The sequence below is a fragment of the Rhipicephalus sanguineus genome, chromosome 5 (assembly GCF_013339695.2).
Source record: "Rhipicephalus sanguineus isolate Rsan-2018 chromosome 5, BIME_Rsan_1.4, whole genome shotgun sequence".
NCBI lineage: Eukaryota > Metazoa > Arthropoda > Arachnida > Ixodida > Ixodidae > Rhipicephalus > Rhipicephalus sanguineus.
In genome coordinates, this window is record NC_051180.1 from 96,186,358 (window position 1) to 96,203,188 (window position 16,831).

Sequence of the window (16,831 nt, forward strand, 5' to 3'; positions counted from 1 at the left end):
TCCTTTTTTTTTTCTTGTTTTTCCTTCCTTCAAGCCGCACGTCTGCGACTTCGTCGCTAAGAAGAGCGATTAACAGGTCGTACAAGTGCACTGCCGGCTCCAGTCGTCCCGAGTGCGGATGCTCGCTCGGCACGGCATATAGCCAGGTTGGATATGACGCGAGAGGAAGCAGCCAGCGAGAGTCGAGGCACGCGCGCGTCGCTGCGCCGTGCCGCCTCTCTTGCACGGCTCGATCGTCGAGTTACCGCCACTCGCGCCGCACAGGAACTGTCCTCGCCAGAGGCATACAGTATACCGAGTTTCGGCTTTCGCGTCGCTACCGCCTCCGGGCGAGACATTTTCCAGCCGCCGGGCAGGGATCGGGTGGCGGACAGAAGCACGCGTGTCGCCCACATATAGTCGCCCACTTCCTACGGCGGCATAACCGATGTGCTCGCGACGTCCCCTTGGCAACGGACAGCTGAGCCTCCTCTTCGCGAAAAGTAATGGAGAAGGAAGCAACGACCAACTGACGGTACTCGAACCAACCGATTTCTACTGTGGAGGATAAGCGCCAAAATGTGAAGCCGTACAGACGTCGACCTCTTATGAGGGGATACCGAGAGCGCCTCGCGAAGCATTCATTTCGGCGAATTTGTCGCTGCTGTTGAATTTTGCTAACGTATACCGCATTGTTAATGTTGTAGCGTTGTATTTCTCTTGGTTGTTATTATTCACTTGCATTGTAACCCTGTTGCTTACAAGTCCACATGTGATTTCATTGTAATCACCCTTACTCAATGCCTTCGGGGCCAGTGAGGTCTTTTTCAATAAATAAACAAACTTACAGCAATTTTATTTTTATTATTAGGTGCCCACGTGGGCATCGCGTGACACATGTACTTACGGCTGAGGCATTTCGACGGCAAACGGACACCGCCATAAATTTTTGCGAAGCAATAACCTCCTCTCTTTTTTTCTTTTTTTTTTTTTTCAACTTTATCCCAAGACACACGCTAACGAATCGCGCGCGCTCTGCATGAAGCCCGAGTCCCTACATTTAGAATGCAAATACCTTCGCATATCGCAACACTTGCAGTCGTAAGCATTCCTTCATATGCCTTAGCCTTCACTGCACCCTATGTAGCACCGTCCTTGACGCTCTTACGTGACGATGTCCTGCAGTGACAGTTGCGCCCGCTCAGAGTGTTCCAAGCTTCAAGACCGACTACGTTTTCCTGTTCTTCGCATACACGGCATTAGACGATCACCAATTATTTTGTTCTCGCTCTTTAGCGCCCCCGTTGTTTGGGAGTAGTAGTAAACAACTTTATTCAACTCATGACACGTTGCAAGGTGCAATAGTGTGGAGGAAGCTCTGAATTAGTTTTCGTCGCAAAGGGGTAATCGTTTTTCGCAATGCACCGGTGTCGCAGCTGCTGCTCTCACTGTTCCAAAGAACTGGGGCTGAATTTATAAGGCGTTTCATTCTTAAGGCTTTTCTTTTCCTATATAACCGGCCGCATTCGTGCCAAGAGTGCATGGGATCTGCTTTTACGAAGAACTTGGGTTTCTTTCGTGAATGCGGTCCCTGGCCTTTGCCTACCACGATAGGCATGTGTAAGTTCCGCAAGGGTTCCACACTCCGAGTGAGTGTCCTAACTGTAAAGAGATTTTCGCTTGTCCACAAACTTCTTACCGCTTACGTACTGCCGCGGGTTTTGAATCCGCGAAGAGCAGCAGTAAAGCTACAGTACTGACACCTCGTAACCGTTCGCTGAACTTGAATGGCTTTGCAAAGCTTTTCTTTTATTGCGCTATCGTTGCCGCCGAAGGGAGATCATAGAAAAGGCCACACGTCAACGATTACACGTCACTTGTAGAATTTTGCACCAGATTACGTAGAATATCAAACGTCACTGTCGCCTTATCTTTTCTCCACTCACCGGTTCAGCTCTGCGACACAAGATGTCGCTATACCAGCATTTGTTGGAATCGTACGCGTCTCCGGTAACATACGTACTCCGCAAACTCAAGTTTGCGGGCTTGTAGCAGCTTAGTACGTCCACAAATGTCTTAGCGTTTGTCGCAGGGGCGTAGCCAGAAAGTTTTTTCGGGGGGGGGGGGGGGGGGGGGGGTTCAACCATACTTTATGTATGTTCGTGCGTGTATATATACGCAAGCAAAACTGAAAAATTTCGGGGGGGGGGGGTTGAACCCCCCCCCCCCCTCGGCTACGCCCCTGGCAGGGTTACCGGAGGAATAGACGTGACAGACATGGTTGGTGGAGCCGTCTAGTGGCACAGAGGCCAACCAGACGAACACGGAGCGCAATATCCGATTGTATTCGAATTCGCTGGTGGTGTGCATTTTCGAGTTTATAGACAGCGGCGTGATCGTTACCACTTTGTCATTATAATGCTTTTTTCGACGTTGGCGTGGTCGCATCTAAAGGTCAGCTAGTGACGCGGCCTGCCCCGAAAGTCGCAAAGAGCAGTGCTATGGCCAGGCTGTCGGGACACCAATCTTGACGCCGATGTCTATAGAGCCGGCGCTGAATATGGCATAGATGCGTCGGATATAATGCAGGCTATGAATCACTAACCTCGGATACAGCGAAAATTTTGGTAAGGCCCTGGAGTTGCTGAACAATGGCGCCTGACGTAGTGAAAAGCGTTTTTAGTGTGAAAATTCAGGTCGTGACCAGGCCCCTACAGCTTCCGAAATGTGTGGAAAGTCTTTTAAACAGCTTCGGTGTCTTCGAGTAGTCAGTATTTGCATACATGTGCAAATGTTTCTTTTTTTGAGTGCACATGCAAGATCAAAGGAGTTTGTAGGGCGAAGGGTTGTTTCTTTGACATTCCCTCGCTTTCGATTTCCTAGGCGTTTCGTGCAATAGTTCGTGAACTGCAGCAGCACTGCGTCTGCCTAGTATTCGATTTCTCTCTTCACTTTGGTCTTGAAGGGCTAACTAGTTTTACTACAACAGGAGAAGCTGTAGAACCAGATGGTGGCTTGCCCTGTTGGCCACGCAATGCTGTCGCATAGGTAGACTATTTTTCGTGACAGGCAAATGTGTTCAATAAGCAAGACGGAAACACTGACAATGCACGCTCGATATAGCTTTCCACTGCTGACACATCGGGCTCCAATCATAATAACAAGCGCTGACATATAGAGTGAGCGTCCGAAATGATCCGCATACTCTTCGGCTACACTTACCTGTAATATATGAATAGTCCAGCCTCGTTATCGACGTAGTAGTAAAGCGGCATCTGGCGACTGTTTTCTATGCGTAATTCTTCTACGCGAGAATTCAAGTGCTTTTATTGTAGGCTGGTAACTAAATGTGCAAGTTTACTTCTTCGCTGAAACCCGCTCCTTCAATCTCATCAGATATGGTAAGTTCTGAACGCGGGAATCCTTGACGTCTCTTGGTCGCAGAGTACTTACTGCAGCGACGTTCAAGTAAACCTCTCTGTGAATTCATATCTGCCACTGACACGGAACTGACTGACCATTTACGGAGTTCGCTTTTCACACCCCTCCTAAGAGCAACGACTCAGAGAACTATGTGTCAGGCTGTTCGCTTGTAAAGTGCACGTTAATTTGCGTGTATACATACAATTACATTAATCATTGACGCTTCGCAAGCTGGCTCGAGGACAAAAAGACACCGCGCTGCATTGCTAACCACACATTTTGTGGACAGTGCGTATTTCGCCATTTCTAACACTCGGAATGTTAGCCAGGGTGCGTGACAGATCTGTATGACCTGCTATGGCCAGCAGAGACGGTGTACAGGTGGCGTCACTGCCACATATTCCAAGAAACACTATTATTGAGGACGCTGCAGCGACGCCAATTCCAGGTGGGAAATCAATGCAGCCACAAGGCCACGAAGGGATCCAGACACAACGCTGCACAACGCGAAAGAAATAACGACGGTTTCCCAACCACACAACGAGCAGCTTTATTTTTCAGAGCCTAGTTCCCGACCGGAACCGGCTATCAAGAACGGGACAGTGTAGTACTGCCTACAAAAGAAGATATTTATATTTAGAACGAGAATAAAACAAAATCCGCGCACACACGACACTGCACGAGGCCACCACACGTGGGCCCGATGCTCTCCATCTTGCGCGCGGACTGCAAAGACTCACACCCGAAGAAGAAGACGTCGAAGTCGCAGGTGACACGCTCGAAGACCGCAGGGTCGACGGGGAATTGGGGGCGGAGGAGAGAAGACCCGATAGGCGAGCGGGCGCGGACGCCTTCCATTCCAGATAATGCATTTACAGCCATCGCTACGTCACCTTGTAAATGCAGCACTGGAACGAAGCCATCCGTGCGCAAAGACACTTTCAATGTCCGTCCCCGCTTGTCGCTTGGGCGCACATACGTCATCCAAGCGCCGTTTCGGAGCACAGTGAGAGTCTCTTTGCGTGCCTCGGCCGCCGACAACACACTTCCACCACGCCCGGGGCGCCAATCATCGCCGCACACGCTCAGCGAGCTCGGGACGATAGGGCGGACGCCACCGCCTACAGTGCTGCTGGTAGTCAAGCACGGGGTACTTTAAAAAAAGAAAAAAAAAAAGGAAAAGCCGTGCACTGCAGGTAAAAAGAAGCGTGCAGACCTTCGGGCCCGAGCCATGCTAGGTTGTGGACGTGGTCGCACGTCCCCCGTGGGTCGAGCGACCGCTCTTCAGCTTCAAGTCTTCTCCTCGCATTCCTGTACTGCAGTATCGCCATGCTGGTACGTGCACAGCGGTGCGGACGACTGAACCCCGCATTTTAGAACGTATATGCTCGACTCCTACTTAAAACATTCCAGCGCTACTTTTGACCAGGACAGGACAGAGAAGTGCACGACACGACGGGCGCTGTTTTGTTAAGAGAACTTACACGCCTCCGCTTAACTGCATTTCACCTCGAGGCCCGAAAGACCTACCCTCCTCGACTGAAGCGATTAGTGTGCTTCGATATGCATGACGCCGCTCCTTATACAGAACGTAACGAGACACTTTCAGCGCCTATTGTAGGGCACTGGACTAGTGTAGAGTTGTAACTCCTGGCCGCGGGAAAAACGCATAAGCGTAAATGGAGCGCACTGAACAATACATTCGTGGAGCTTCGCTGACGTATGCGTTGATTGGGCTTGTTGAAATAGAAGCGGGTTAGCGCGCAGATGATTTGCTGTCAAAAGTGCGCGTATCGATCGCGATTCGTCGCCGACTGGCAGCAGAAGCGGTAAGAACGTAAACTGACTCAAGTTCACAGTACTATACGCAGTGAAAGTTTACCGAGACAACCGTCACTGTGAAGGAGGTGCAAGACCTTAAAAGAAGCTAAGCGAGCTTTCTTCGCGCAGCGCGTGCTTTATCGGCGCGAGTGTGTTAAAGAACAGCGCATGTGCTCAAGGTGGTAGTTGGTTGACTGCGGCTGCAAGAAACGGTGCCTGTTCGAACCCAAAGCCGCGACGCGCACGTAAGCGTTCGAATTTAGACTGGGGTGCTCCCGTGCAGCTCGAAGCTTCTTGAAAGTATAGTTGGGAGAGCGCTAGACCTTTAAGTAAAATCGAACCAAGCGGCAGCGTCGAATTTGAATGTTAGTTCACGCTAGCTTCCTTAACGGTCGCCCTGGCAATCACAATAAACGCGTCGCAACGTTGGCGGAACTGCGATTCACAATGTCTAATACGTATGCTTCGGGCAAACTTAACGCAGCCGCGTGAAGCTCCAAGTAGACAGCTAGAAGTGCGGGACATGCTAAAAATGCTTGTCTGTAAGAATAGCTGCTTAGCTCTAGCGAAACGCTTTCAAATGCATTTCCACTGCAACTATCCTACGCAAGCGACCAAACAAACACGCTCAGTGCGAATACTTCAGGCCGCAGGGACCAACGACAAGTTAAGACTCAAGAGAGAAGGCAAAACATGCAATACATTCACGAACAAAACAAATATAGAAGTGCAGCCGTTAAACAAAACGAGACAAGAAGGAGGCCATGGGCGTACGGCGTGTGTAAGCAGCGTCGAGGCGAGGCTTTCAAGCCGAGGCGACCACCGAAGCGGTACCGTCGAAGTCGCACGATGCAGAGGACTCGCGCACAACAGACCACGAAGAGGCGCACATCGGATGCACCACACACAACTGCAGGCACACACGTGGCTACACAACCCAGAAGCTGCGCAGAAGACACGACACGAAGAGAGATCGCCGACACGAGGCAGGGAGCGCGGTGTTTTCACAGTAAGACGACAGCGACATGCGGGGTAGCAGAGCATCTCCTCGACGGGATGAGGCCGAGACGACTACGGCAGGCAGCGTTGATAGCTTTAAGAAGCGCGTTGCGGCGCCGCGTGCCATCTTCGCAGAGGCACGCGGCTCGCACGACCACGACGCCGGCCGGCTGCCGAGAACGCACGGGCGGGCGGACGGCCCGAGCGCGACACAAAGCGGCCGACCAACGGCAGCGGCAGCGCCGGGTCGCCTTACGTTCCCCCCCCGCACATTCTCCTCCGCACTTCACCGCCACCAAAGAGCTCGAGAAAGAGGGGAGAGAGAGGGAAGCCGCAAAGCTCTCGGCGCGAGCGGAGCCCGGGTTCCTCCCCTCACAAACCCCTTCCACTTCCGAAAAAACTGCGACTCTCCTTTGCCCACTCGCAGCAAGCCGCCACCACCTTCTCTTACCCTAGCGGTCCTCGTCGGCCAAAAACAATGACGCAGGCAGGCACAAAGTAGCGTGCAGTTGCCGCCCAGAGCAGCGCGGAGAATGAAATAGAAGGAAAGAGAGAATTAGGTGCACGAGAAGGCGAGGAGAAAAGTAACGGACAAATGGAGCTTGGACACGGAGAGGGAAAGGGCAGAAATCTAGAAGCTAGCACGCGAAAAAACAGAAATACAAAAATAAAAAAAGGGGAAGAAACAAAAGCGGTCCATGAGACAGATTTTCACGGACCGGCCGGCCGGTACGCCGTACGTGCGGTTTTGCGCCGTGCGGTTTTGACCCCCCTTTCCCTGGGTGCCCGCTGCATGGGCCGCAGTGCTGCTTCTCTCCTCGCTCACTTGGCATGCACGGCAAGGGCCCACGCCCCGCGCAGGGGTGGTTCCGGTCGAGAGGTCCGCTGCAGCACGGCGCATGCAATTTTACTGCTGCTGCTGCTGGCGGTAGAGGGCTGCGACTACGCAGTGGTCAAGCTAGTAGCAGTGGTAGTGGTGCTGGTGGCCGGCAGGACGTGCACACCACGGGTGGACAGTACTAAAGAAAAAAAAATTCAGTATCGCAGTCGCGACGAGAAGCGCCAGTCGGCCTACAAAAATATATATTAAAAAAGTTGCAAGTCCTGAGGAATGGACACCGTGGCGGAAGAAGCATAGGTCCAGTGAAAGAGTTACCGAGAGTGAAATATAATAAGCACGGAAAAACAGGGGAAAAAAAATGGAAACATTACAGGAAAGAAACGTTAGCGTAATGGGCAACTGACGACGTTAAGAAACGACGCGGGTAGATTATAGGCTTGAAACAAAACAGGCAGCAAGAGTAGCAGGAGGAACGAGAAGGACACCCGCGACTCTGGAAGCACGCCTGCTGTTGTGTTTTAAAGAGAAAAAGCGCCGCACAAGAAGTTTCGGAGAGACAAACGCGAACAGCGCGAGCCATAAATCTCGTTCACCGCGGGAAGAGAGACGCCTTTACATACGGGCCGAGAAAACGAGAAAAAAAAAGAACGAAGAAAAACCACCGCTATAGGCATAAATCAAAACCCATCGAGCAAAGCACGGCGAAAGGCCCAGCGAAGAACCCCTCTCCTCCTCCCCAGATATATATACTTTTGTTTGTCGCTCATTTTACTTTCCGGCGCGCTTTATCCGTAATGCTTATTCCCCGTAGCGATGCGTATCCCTTTTCCCGTCGAACTTCCGGCGGTGCTGTGCGGTGCAGCCGAACGTAGCAGCAAAGCAGCGGCAGCGGCGCGCACAGAAGAACAGCATTTCAAGTCGACCCTCCCCTTGTCGCGCTGCGCTGGCTACGGGCCGGGCCGGGCCGGGCCGCGTGCCACTGCCGGGACGGCAGTACGACAACGCCGGAGGAGCGCATCTATTTCGGAGGAGCCCTCCGCGGGCCACCAGCGCGTTTACAGCTGCGCAAAAGCCGCGCGCGGCATTTCCCGAGTGGAGAGAGAGAGAGAGAGCCGGAAAGAGACGCTAAGCGCAGGACCGGCGTGCGGTCACGCCAAACTCTCCGTCTCTCCGGATACGCCTGGGTCACATGGAAAAACGCGGAGCACAAGGGGAAGAGGACACACGGCAAACGACGACGAACACGAAGGCGCAGCGTGCCGACATAAAAACCAACTCGACTGACAAGGAGACGAATGACGTCTCCAGTTTCTGTATCTCTGTGCCCCATAACCCCCCTTTCTCGAAGGAGACTCCCTCCCTTTTCCTACGGGAACTCCTTTTCCTTTTTTTTTTTTAAGCCATCGCTGGTCCGTAGCAGAAATAATGGACGCTGCAAGCACTCTCCGTAAAACGCTAGACTAAAGTGGGCTCGCAAACACAACACACACGACGACAAACACAAACCCGCCAACCTAAAGATTTGCTTGTAGCATTCAGAAAGGGTTGCTTGCCGAGATGGAGTCGCGAAGATAATTTCTTCGGGGTTAAACGAGCCGGACAAGATGAAAGAAATAAGAAACAGTTTTGGCAAGATTACAGCTGTCGCTACGTTAGTGGGAAGCCAGAGTTACGCCAGTGGGCTCATGAAGTTGCAACATTGTATATGGTGTGCTTGCGATTATAAACAGCAGTCCACGACGCTGCTCTTATTTCGCTGAAACTTGGCGTCACTCAAAGCCACGTAGGCTTTACTTAGAAAGGGAACAGTTTGTTGATGTTTAAACGCCTTCAAGAAAAGAGTGAAACGTCTGCATAGGCGAGAAAGTAACGTTTCATTAAGAGGAACCTCCGAGTAGGTAAAGCACTCTTGAGAAATACCGGCAGTTAACTATCATTCCGTTTGAATTCATTTCAGAAATCTCAAGCGCTCTCTCGCAAGCATCCGACCTCATTGCGATGTCCACGCGGGCAGACCTTTCTAGCAAAAATACTTCGGCTGCCAGTCGCGCCAAATTCCTGGAGAACCCTTTTTCAAAACCTCGCCTCAAGTCACCGGAAGCGGATGGCGGCGCTTTCACAAAGTGTCAGCAAACGCGCTACACGGCGACGTCGGCATGCGTGTATCGGTGGCCAAGGGTTGCGGCCGCTGCGCCCCCTCCAACGTATTGACCGCGCGTTCCGGGGCGGCGGGGTAAATAATCACTGCAGCTGCGGGCTGCATTAGAGTAATGGGCGTTAACGAGGGCAGCGCTGGTGCCCGGGCGCGCAGCACGACGCCAGAGCGGCACGCGTCACCTCGTAGATCCGCGCGAACGAGCGCGCCAGACTAAAAAAAGCGAGCTGGTCGCCAAGGGGACCAGCGATGCCGTGAAACCGCTACATATCTGTCCGGCAGTGAATCGATGCCCCCACCCCCCCCCCCCCCCCCCCCCCCCCCCCCGTGTGCGAGTGGCCGGCCCCCGCTAGCACGCAGTCGCCGCCACGGGCCCTGGTCCCCCCACAAGAACGTGAGGGGAGGCGAGGAAAGGGTGGCGGAAAGCGTTTACAAGTCAATATCACACATCGAAGGCATCACGCGATCACCACTAGGAATCCCCCGGCGCGACCACGAACTTCGTGCCTCTATACGGCAGCGATCGCAAATAGGTGGCGCCTAAAACATGTAGACCGTGACGTGTTGCCGACTCCCGAAATTGAATCGCCGCGGCGTTTGCGAGTATACCCAAGCATGGCGCTTTGCAATTATTAGGATCACTAAATCCTGTCCCATTAGGCTGAGTGCGACCACGCTAATCGTGCGCCAAGTTCACCCCCAGACCCCTCCACTTTAAAGGAGGTCAGCTAAAGACAAACGAGCAAAGTTGTAAACGACCTCTCTACCGAGTCAAACATCACAGCAAGCGACACAGACAGCAAAAGTCTAGCTTTCCCACTATGACCCGAAGAGGTACCGGAAGCCGAACTTCGTGGGTAGCGCACAGCAGTTTGCAGGTGGTCAGCAAGTACGGCGGCCAATACAAGCAACAACAGAAACGCCGTGACGAGGAAGAAGCCTTGGACGATACACATTTTAAAAAATGTGATCAACACACTAACATCGCAGTGGAAAGCTGGCGCACGTGAAACATGACGTCGGATCAGGCGACTGTAGAAAAGTACGACACGTACAGGTACGACACGTGCCAGACAATAATAAAGAAGACGAAAATAATAAAAGAGCGACAGAACGCTTGACTCTTAACGAGACGTCCACAAGAGGAAGCACATATTGAGTCTTGTAGCAGTATCGCACTGGCTGTCCATTAAAGAGCCCACTTACGTCTAGTCCTCGCCGTTGGTCGATAACTTCACGTGCCGCACTCTGAAAGAGTCGGACGGGGGAAAGAGCAAAAGGAAACGCACTTACGTTCGTTGGGGGCTTGTCGAACGACGAGAGACTGCCCAGACCGACTGATATACCACCAGCTGTGTTCACACGAGTCATACGCAAGTGGGAACCCAGGGTGGTACACTGTCGGGCGGGGCGAACGAGTGATCCGGTACAACGAAACCTGCCCCATCGTTGCTCCTCTTGCATGCTACATATATACTCAGGTCGCGTGTTTTCCTTTCGTTCGTTTTGTTCCAACGCCAACGTTTAATAGGAAATGGAGAAAACCCCTCGCAGACGTGTCGTCGCGGCATCTTTTGCATTATTCCTAGCGCAAGTTCTCTTCCTCCCTGGACTGGAGTGACCAGAAGTGAGAAGTACCCCGACTTACCATCACTCCAAATTTTCTTTTCTCCATCCCTCTCGATTACATATTTGCTTCATATTTGATATTCACATCTTCTAATATGAATTCATATCTGCTAAGAACTACTAACTAGTCCACAGCTCACAAAAATACTACCATTTCAAATACGTCTCAAACACGTTTAACAAAAGCACGGAAATACTGAGCGGTACAATAGACGTTCTGCTGCGTTCTTTACTGCTGACATTTTCATCAGTGGGAGCATCCGTGCGGGAAAATGAACTGAATTGTGGACATTTTGAAAGTACCGACTAGTGACTTTGATTTATTCGGAGTAACCAGTCGATATAGATACATTAACCAGCTAGTTAACTCAGGAGTTTCGAGAGAGCGCTACCCAGGCAGAAGGCAATCGAAAACATGAGAGAGGTCGGCAGGACAGTTAGTGTTCTTTAAGGGCTGGTCGATGCGACTGGCAACCTCAAATTTACATACATTGTCGCCCCCGATCTATAGACCACTTCGAAAGCAGTCGCGCTGGCTTTGCCGCAGCACACGATTGTCCACGAAATATTACGGCGAGAATACGGTTAAGCTTGCGGGGATACTTTTACATTGTGTGCGATAAAGAACACTAGAGGCCCTTCTCGGTTGGTAAACGCACTTTTGAAAAGCGGAATTCATTCATTCGGACACAGAAAAAGATCATTACGAGAGAAAATTAGGGCTAAGGTGTTTCTTTTCTTTTTTTGAATTTTGCTGATAATGGCCGGCTGGACGTTAAATGCGACATCCCAGATTTTTTTCTTTCTCCCCATTTTAATAGGTCCTTTTAGCGCGAGCAAATGCCGTCAAACCCATGGCGTCAGGTGAAGCTGCTGCTATAGCCACGAGGTGCCGCCACCAGTGAGCCCGTTTTTGCGTCCCTCCCGATTAGCCAATCATTTTCCTGTTTAACGAAGAGTGTTCTCATCGCTATTTTCGGAGGAGTAGCTTAGTAAACAGTAAAAGTTACTGTTCCGCTCTAGATTCGTCTTAGCTATCCCGGAAACGTAGGCACCAAATCAATAACGACGCACCACAGCTTATCACTAATCCTCGCTTGAACAACGTGTCTGCCGTCATGTTGCGGACGAGCGTGCTTTGCGGGAAAGCCAGCTTGCAAGTTCACCCGGAAGGGTTTCATATAAAGAGCTGATAGCAGCGCGAACTCAAACGAATATGCTAAGAGAAACGATAACTTTCTCGGTATACTCGCTTAAAGTGACACTAAAGTGCTACAATGAATCGGTTTAAATTGATCAATTGTACACTGAAACCTCTACTGCCATTAACTTCACAATCACAGGTTTATTCGTAAAGGAGAAAATCAGGACCAAAGGTTCATTTTTTTTTTAAATTTCACGCCGAAATCTGTTGATGACGTCACGGATTTCAAAGTGTATTTTTCGTATTCTGGCGACACTGGCTCAGCGAAAATTCCTGAACCTTGGTATGTGAAATCTCTGGCCCCCTCAGATGACAATGTACTTCATTTTTTTTTTTTTCGATTAGGAACTACGTGGGCCCTAGTAGACCCCGTCAATGCCTATGACGTCACGGCGAGTGGTGCGGGAAGTTCAAGGTGGCGTCGCCACCCGCAGCCTTTTCTTTTCGCGCGTTTCATCGCTTATCAAGCGTCTTCACGAGGCAAGTGTGGTGATTTTGGTATTGCGAAAGAGTAATTTACTAATACAAGAAAAATCGTTTTTCTCTTTAGTGTCCCTTTAAAGGGGCACTAAAGGGAAACAATGAATCGGTTTAGATCGATAAATTGTGCTCTGAGAACTCTAATGTCGCCATCATAGGTTTATTATTAGAGGAGAAAATCAAGTTCAAAGTTTCATTTTTAAATGTCGTGCCGAAATCTCTCCGCGTGACGTCACGGATTTCAAAGTGCATTTATCGTATTTTGGCGCCATTGGCTCAGCAGAATTCCCTCAAACTTGTTATGTTAAGTCTATGGCCCCCTTAGATGACAATGTACTTCATTTTTACCGATTAGGAACTACGTAGTCCCTAGTAGGCGCCGTCAAAAAATGTGACGTCACGGCGAATGGTGCTGAAACTTCCAGGTGGCGTCACGACCTTGAAGTTTGTTTTTGCGCGTTTTCTCCCTTACTAAGCGTCTTCTTGAAGCAAGCATGGTGTTTTTGGTATCGTGAAAGAGTACTTTACTAATACGAGAAAAACCGTTTTGCTCTTTAGTGTCCCTTTAATGTTAGCGCTGCTATCACCTCATACTGCAGAAGCCAAGTGTAGCTCAATCTGCGAATTTAATGGGTTCTCCGGATTCGGCAACCTTCCCCTGAAATGTACTCACAGCCTCGTGGTCTCGCCCGTGATGTCGTCCCCTTCGATGCGGTAGATCTTGCCGTACATGACGCACTCAAAGCTGTCCGCGCGCGAAGGGCCCGTGTCGGCCGGGTTGTACTCGCCGTCGTCCGGGTAGCCGTCCTCGCGAAGGGTGGTCGCGATCACCAGCCGGAACTTGTCACCTGCGAACCACAAATGTTGCGCGAAGTTATTTTATACCGATCACCTCACAAACGGGCAAGCAAAATGACGAAAAAGAAAGAAAAACCGGGGCTCCCTTACCACTGGGCACACGACCGCAAATATTCTAATAGATCACAAGCATCGGACTAATTTTATGCTTCTTTTTGTTAAAAGCCTGGTCCGTCTTTTAGCAAAAGCAAAACGGGGCGAAGTTGAACGAACTAGCTAACCGTAACTCTCCAGCACCTATCACAGTCTACGAGAGAGAAAAAAAGAAAGCAAAAGCAGAAAGGCGAGAGATATGACATTTCTAAAAGCATTTTTATTTGAAATTAGTTTTTTTCTTTTTTCTTTAGTCGACGTGCTTAGGTGATGCAGGATGCCAGGGATGTTATTAGGTATTACTAAAAGTGGTTGATCAAGCCAAACAAAGCGCAGAAAGCAAATTCCATCGAACGCCGATTGTTCTTTCCACTGAAGATGGGCCCTTACTTTACACTGGTAGCACTGGTGGCATTCGAAGAAGTGTAACAAGCAAACAAGAAGAATAGTGGTGCCAACAACACAAGAAGCTTCGCATTGTGATTAAAGAGACGGGGAGAGGAGTCTGTGTAGTGAGTATAGCGTAAGTAATGTCCCACACATATGGAGCCTCTGGATTACCTGATTATTTCCTGCGGTCAGGTATCTGCCTCGAGAATGTATACTTCACAAAGGTACCCTGGCTTCACGAAGACTCGAAATCTAAGAAAGCAAAGCGATACACGTAAGAAGATTGCAGTACACTTTCCGCTAGCTTCTACGTGAACGACTTCCATGACATGATTTCTTCTTGTGCTTCGTATTACAAGACGGGGAAGAGACAGGGACTGCAGGACAGGTGGTGCGCAAACTCTAACAATCGTGAACAACCACAAACTAGCCCATTTCATCACTTTGCTAAGCGTTATTCAATGACGAAAATTAAAGAAATAAACAGGGGGGGGGGGAGGCAGAACAGATAATCTTCAAAGCGCGCCATCAAGCTCTTCCATGCTTTCAGTGCAACGGCTCCACGTGCTGAACTCTTGAAAACTTACAGAGCACTGAAACGTGCAAGGCAGAGAGGCAGTATGATACGACGGAAACTAAGGAGTTAATGTAGGTAAGACTTTGACGCGGCGAAAGCAACCTCTACCACCGACAGCACGGGACATGTATAATGACGCCAAAGGAAAAATGCGTACGTGCCGAAAGATATCCGGCTAGGCAGAAAGTTTAGGAATAGTTTGCACGTGCGAAAGGAAAGGAAAAAAGAAAAACAAGATCGAAACGCTGCTGGCTACCACGAGCTTGGTTCATCTATTAACCTTCTCCACCGTCCCCACAGTGCCCTCAAGCTGCTCGGTTTACCCGTTCATTCATTAAAGGCGCCGCTGCATGCCCGAACGAACAAGCGCCGCGTGCGTGGGCTCGCCTAGCAACGCCCAGACAAAAGACAATGGCGGCGGTGTCCCTCCTCCTTTCGCTGGTCGCATTATCAGCTCTTCTTCCTTTGACCAGGGCAGTCCAAGGCACATGCTTGCACACAAACAAGACAACATGCGCATGCGCGAACGCTGGGACTCGCCAATCGCTTCCGGGGCCGCAAAAACAAGCATCGGGAGATTGGCGGCTGCAGCGGAGGCAGACTTCGCAAAAACAGCGGCCGCGTGGCCAGCTCACCCAACGTGGGAACGCGCGGGGAACGGCCCCCCTTTAGCGGGATGACGCCGAGCGGACGCGCCGCTTATCGGGGCCGACGATTCGCGCCCACCGCCGGCGTTGCATCGAACAGCGACAATGGGCTGACGCTATAGCTGGCCGAAAGGCTAACAGGACAGGCAACTCCATGAAAAAAAAGGACAACGCGAGATTGAAATCGGCGTAGCTTTCTACATGCTCAAACTCTGAGCAGCAAGCTAGGAGGAGAACGTGCAAATAAAGGGAGCCTTACATGCTGCCATTATCGCTGGTTATAATAATATTTGCATCATGCACAGGAGGTCCAATTTCAGTTTCTAACTATAGGACATCTTTCTGTATGTACATATCATGTAATTATCCCCATTTTCAGAGATGAATAATTCGACTCTGATTCTGCACGCAGAGTGACCTGCGTTACGGCCACTAAGACGGTGATATTCAAGGGTAGTCAAGACTGGTTGATGGTGACACTCTAATGCACCAACCCAGCCAACTAGAAAAAGAACCAAAGAGAAGGCTTCCCATTTAGTCCCCTCTGATTGCCCTCCACGCGACGACGACTCGATGGAAGCGTCATAGAAGGCATTAGCACAGCCCAGAAGGCAAGCCCTGCTCCTTTTTTTTTTTTAATACTATATAGCTCTTATTACTTATCAAATCACACACGGTAACAGGCTCCCTTACACTTCACGGAATATATACGCCCTTCACTTAAAAACCGCGGAAGACTATCGGAGCGCTTGCGTGAAAAGTGGAGCTGCTTTGGTTGCTCGTGCACGCACGCATGATAGTCACATCGGTCTGTTTTCTTGCGTTCTTACGCTACTACTCAGAGGGATTGCCAGTTAGCACATCTCAGTGTTCTTCTAGACGACCTAAGATGACCCCCTTATTTAATACGCCATTTAAAAAGCCCGGCGTGAGAAGCCACGGACGCTTATCAGTACGTTCGTGACCTCCTCGAGGTCCTCCCAGTGTGCCTATAACTGTGGCTATTAATGGCAACAACGCCAAGGCCGGAACACGTGACTCAAACGAAGGCCATGTTTCCGTGCACTTCCTTCCTCCGCTCTCCAGCGCCAATGCCGACTCCTAGCGGCAAGCCTATACAACAGTCGACAAGCCGCGCATGACAAAATGACGCAATAGAATTCACATGCAAGTCGGGGGAACAATTAGTATTAAAGAAATAGGGCGTTTACCTCACTCTGGCGAAAATATACGACCATATGAATCTAGAGGGACACGACAGTCTTTATCTATATGCCATGATTAACCGCTCAGCTTCGTAGAGGACAGCTTCTTATCCGATCTGAAAAATAAGTTTAACTACCAGCGTTTCTGCCACCGTCGACGTACGAAGCTAGGGTACGAGCCTGTACACTATTCGAGCAGCAGATGGATGCACTTGCGCCCAGTGGCATAGCTCAGTGAAACCGCATTCTCTATAAACGCTCTGCGGAGAGTTCAGTTCAATTCGAACACACAGCGAGCGGCGGTGGAAGGCCAAACACAAGTGCGTCCAGCGCGTGATACGCAAGGCCACACTCGTATCGGCCTTGTGACAATAACTGGTGGCACAAAGAGAAAAAAAAAAAAAAAAACAGGAGAGAGAAGGCTGGCACGCCGGCACACCTACCGAGATGGCACAATCGCGACGGGCCAGATAACACGGCCTCGACGGTACGAGACAAGCGCGCTCCGCTATGGGGCGCGGGAAAAAATA

General features: G+C 50.5%; 1 protein-coding gene across 2 annotated transcripts in view; it reads right to left on the reverse strand.

The window, feature by feature from the left end:
* The window catches only part of LOC119394020 (DNA-directed RNA polymerases I, II, and III subunit RPABC3), a 143,147-nt gene that overhangs the window by 26,706 nt on the left and 99,610 nt on the right, over positions 1-16,831 (reverse strand). For both annotated transcript variants that reach the window (XM_037661228.2, XM_049415595.1), the window contains exon 3: positions 13,205-13,379. In XM_037661228.2, the coding sequence (XP_037517156.1) occupies positions 13,205-13,379 (175 nt within the window). The remainder of the gene's footprint in view (positions 1-13,204; positions 13,380-16,831) is intronic.